The sequence below is a fragment of the Nicotiana tabacum genome, chromosome 7 (assembly GCF_000715075.1).
Source record: "Nicotiana tabacum cultivar K326 chromosome 7, ASM71507v2, whole genome shotgun sequence".
Classification (NCBI taxonomy): domain Eukaryota; kingdom Viridiplantae; phylum Streptophyta; class Magnoliopsida; order Solanales; family Solanaceae; genus Nicotiana; species Nicotiana tabacum.
In genome coordinates this window covers 896,450-898,841 of record NC_134086.1, presented here as the reverse complement: position 1 = coordinate 898,841, position 2,392 = coordinate 896,450, and the positions used below count along the sequence as shown (strand labels likewise).

At 32.8% G+C, this 2,392-nt stretch overlaps 1 protein-coding gene across 1 annotated transcript; it reads right to left on the bottom strand.

Annotated features, from left to right (window-relative positions):
- Nucleotides 1–618: 618 nt before the first annotated feature.
- Nucleotides 619–1,790, bottom strand: LOC142182500 (uncharacterized). Its single transcript, XM_075256750.1, has 2 exons — nucleotides 1,494–1,790; nucleotides 619–1,044 (listed from the first exon to the last, which is right to left on the bottom strand). Exons 1-2 carry the CDS (start codon nucleotides 1,662–1,664, stop codon nucleotides 712–714), a joined length of 504 nt encoding a protein of 167 aa, XP_075112851.1. The 5' UTR covers nucleotides 1,665–1,790; the 3' UTR covers nucleotides 619–711.
- Nucleotides 1,791–2,392: the final 602 nt, after the last annotated feature.

Genomic DNA, 2,392 nt, shown 5'->3' with positions numbered 1-2,392 from the left:
TTCATAGGTTTCCTCTGTTACGTACCATTAATGTGAAAGACCAAAGCATTCTTTTAATGAGGATTTATGATGTGCAACACAAGAATAAACCGGACAATTAATTAGTTTCTCTCGTATCTGATTTCACTTTTAACATGACAAGTTTCTTGACATGTCGAATTTATTTGCTACTTCATTCGATCCACTTTAATTGATTGTTTCCACACATTAAAGAATCAGCCTTTTCGCGTTAATTAACAAGAAAATCAATCATATTAATTAACCTTAATTTGTGCATTGAAAATATAACAAATAATCCTAGGCTCTTTACTCCAAGAGCAACTTTTAGAAAAAAGAAGTTAATTCATTCTTGATATTTAAATTTTTTAAATATTGTAGACCACAAAAAAAGAGACAAAAAATTAATTAAAATGGACCGGAGGGAGTATAGTTCTAAAATTTTTCACTTTACTGCACGCATTGTTGATTAATAAATTAAGCGCGCGCCGTACAGTTTGGTTGTGAGTTAAGTAACCTTAAATGGTTATATGACGAGTAAGTAAAAGTAGTTCAGAGTGTTACATTCACTATAATTAAACCTGAAACATTAGTTATTTACGATTTCAAGTACACAAGAAAAAAAAAACACTACATGACATATCATCATACTTGATCTCCATTGCACTGACAACTATTTTTCAAACAAAACCAAGTGCAGTAGTACATACAAGTTCAGTTCAAAAGGCTCAAGGTGTCATAACATTTTGCGGTAGAAGGATCTTTCTTAGAAAGTGGAGAATGAACAAACTTGCAGTTAGGACAAGAAGGAGAAGACTGTGACACTATAACTAAGAGATGACAATTTGAACATGGCAAAGCTATCATACTGCTGCTGCTGTTGTTGCTTTTGTTCTGCTTCTTTGAGTTATAGTACTTATGATCATATTCCATTGTTTCTTGTTGGCTGAAACTTGACATGTTTAATTCAAGGTCTAGCTTTTGGTCCTTTGGCCAATCCCATGTCTTCCTCAATGTTTTCCTATTTAGGTAATACATTCTCCCTGACTGCAATTAAACACATGAAACATATATCATCAGTTAATAATTCAACCAAAAAAAAGAGTTAACTAATGAGTTTATGTTTTGTGCACCGATAGTATATATAGTTTTTATACAATCAAGTTAAATTGACCTAAGAAATAGTGCAATAACTTCCTCTAATCTGCTTTATATTGTCGGTGCATATAACGTAAACTCAATTAGAGGGCAGCCCGGTTCACTAAGTTCCCGCTACGCGCGAGGTTTAGGAAAGGGCCGGACCACAAGGGTCTAATTGTACACAGCTTTACCCTGCATTTCTGCAAGAGGTTGTTTTCACGGCTCGAACCCGTGACCTCCTAGTGAAGCAACTTTACCAGTTACGCCAAGGCTCCCTTTGTAACGTAAACTTCTATTAATAATAGAAAAAGATAGATTTGAAGTGAAAAGTTGGAGAAAGAAATTAAAGGGTATACTTCAAGATCAAGACATTGTTCCCAATCCAAAGGAAGAGGGTCTTTAAGTTGAAGATCAACACTTGCTTGAATCATATCTTGCTTTCTCTTCATTGGAAGGTTGACTACTTCAGATTCATAATTGTAGCTTTTACCAACAGATGGAGCTAAGGAAAGTTCAGGAAACTCCATAACTATATATATTCAATAATCTCTCAACAAATTCATCAACTTGTTCTTTCACCTCTTCTTTGCTTTGTTATGGAGTGTATATACTCTTATGTACAGGCAAACTTATAGGAGGGATGTAGAAGAGAAAGGACAAGCAAAATTTAAAGCATCAGGAGTTGGACAAACTAAATTCCTTTAATTAACTTTGATATCTAATTATTTTTTTTTTTTTTTTTTTGGCAGGGGGTCATGCAAGAAGGTGAGTATACTTAAATTGCCTTTATCAAACACATTAAAAGGAGGGCAGGCCGAGCATTTAATGAGACAAGTAGATATATCTCTTTAATGCCCCAAAATCCTACTCTCTCATATTGCTTATAAAATCCCCTCTACAGATGAAACATTAACACCTCAATTTATTGTGGTGTTTGCATTTCAACAATTTCCTTTAATGAAAGGGAAAAATATATAAAAAAAAATATTAAATAACATTAATTATTTTCCTAGGCAAGGTCCTTCAAGAATACTGTGACCTGCAAAATAAAATTGTTTTATACTCCCTTCGGTCCAGTTTAATTGATTTTTTGGCCTTTTTTTTACTCCATAATATTTGATTTTTTCAGATATCAAGAAGGAATTAACTCCTTTTTTTCCAAAGTTGTCCTTGAAGTAAAGAACATAGGGATATTTATTATATTTTTAATAAACAAATTAAGGTTAATATGATCAATTTTATTATTAATTAAAGC

What these genes read in the sequence shown, in the direction of transcription:
- LOC142182500 (XM_075256750.1), bottom strand. Translation starts at nt 1,664, where the DNA reads ATGGAGTTTCCTGAACTTTCCTTAGCTCCATCTGTTGGTAAAAGCTAC. An exon ending in AACAATGTCTTGATCTTGAA is followed by an intron (nt 1,045 to 1,493) that starts GTATACCCTTTA and finishes GTTTAATTGCAG; the next exon opens with TCAGGGAGAATGTATTACCT.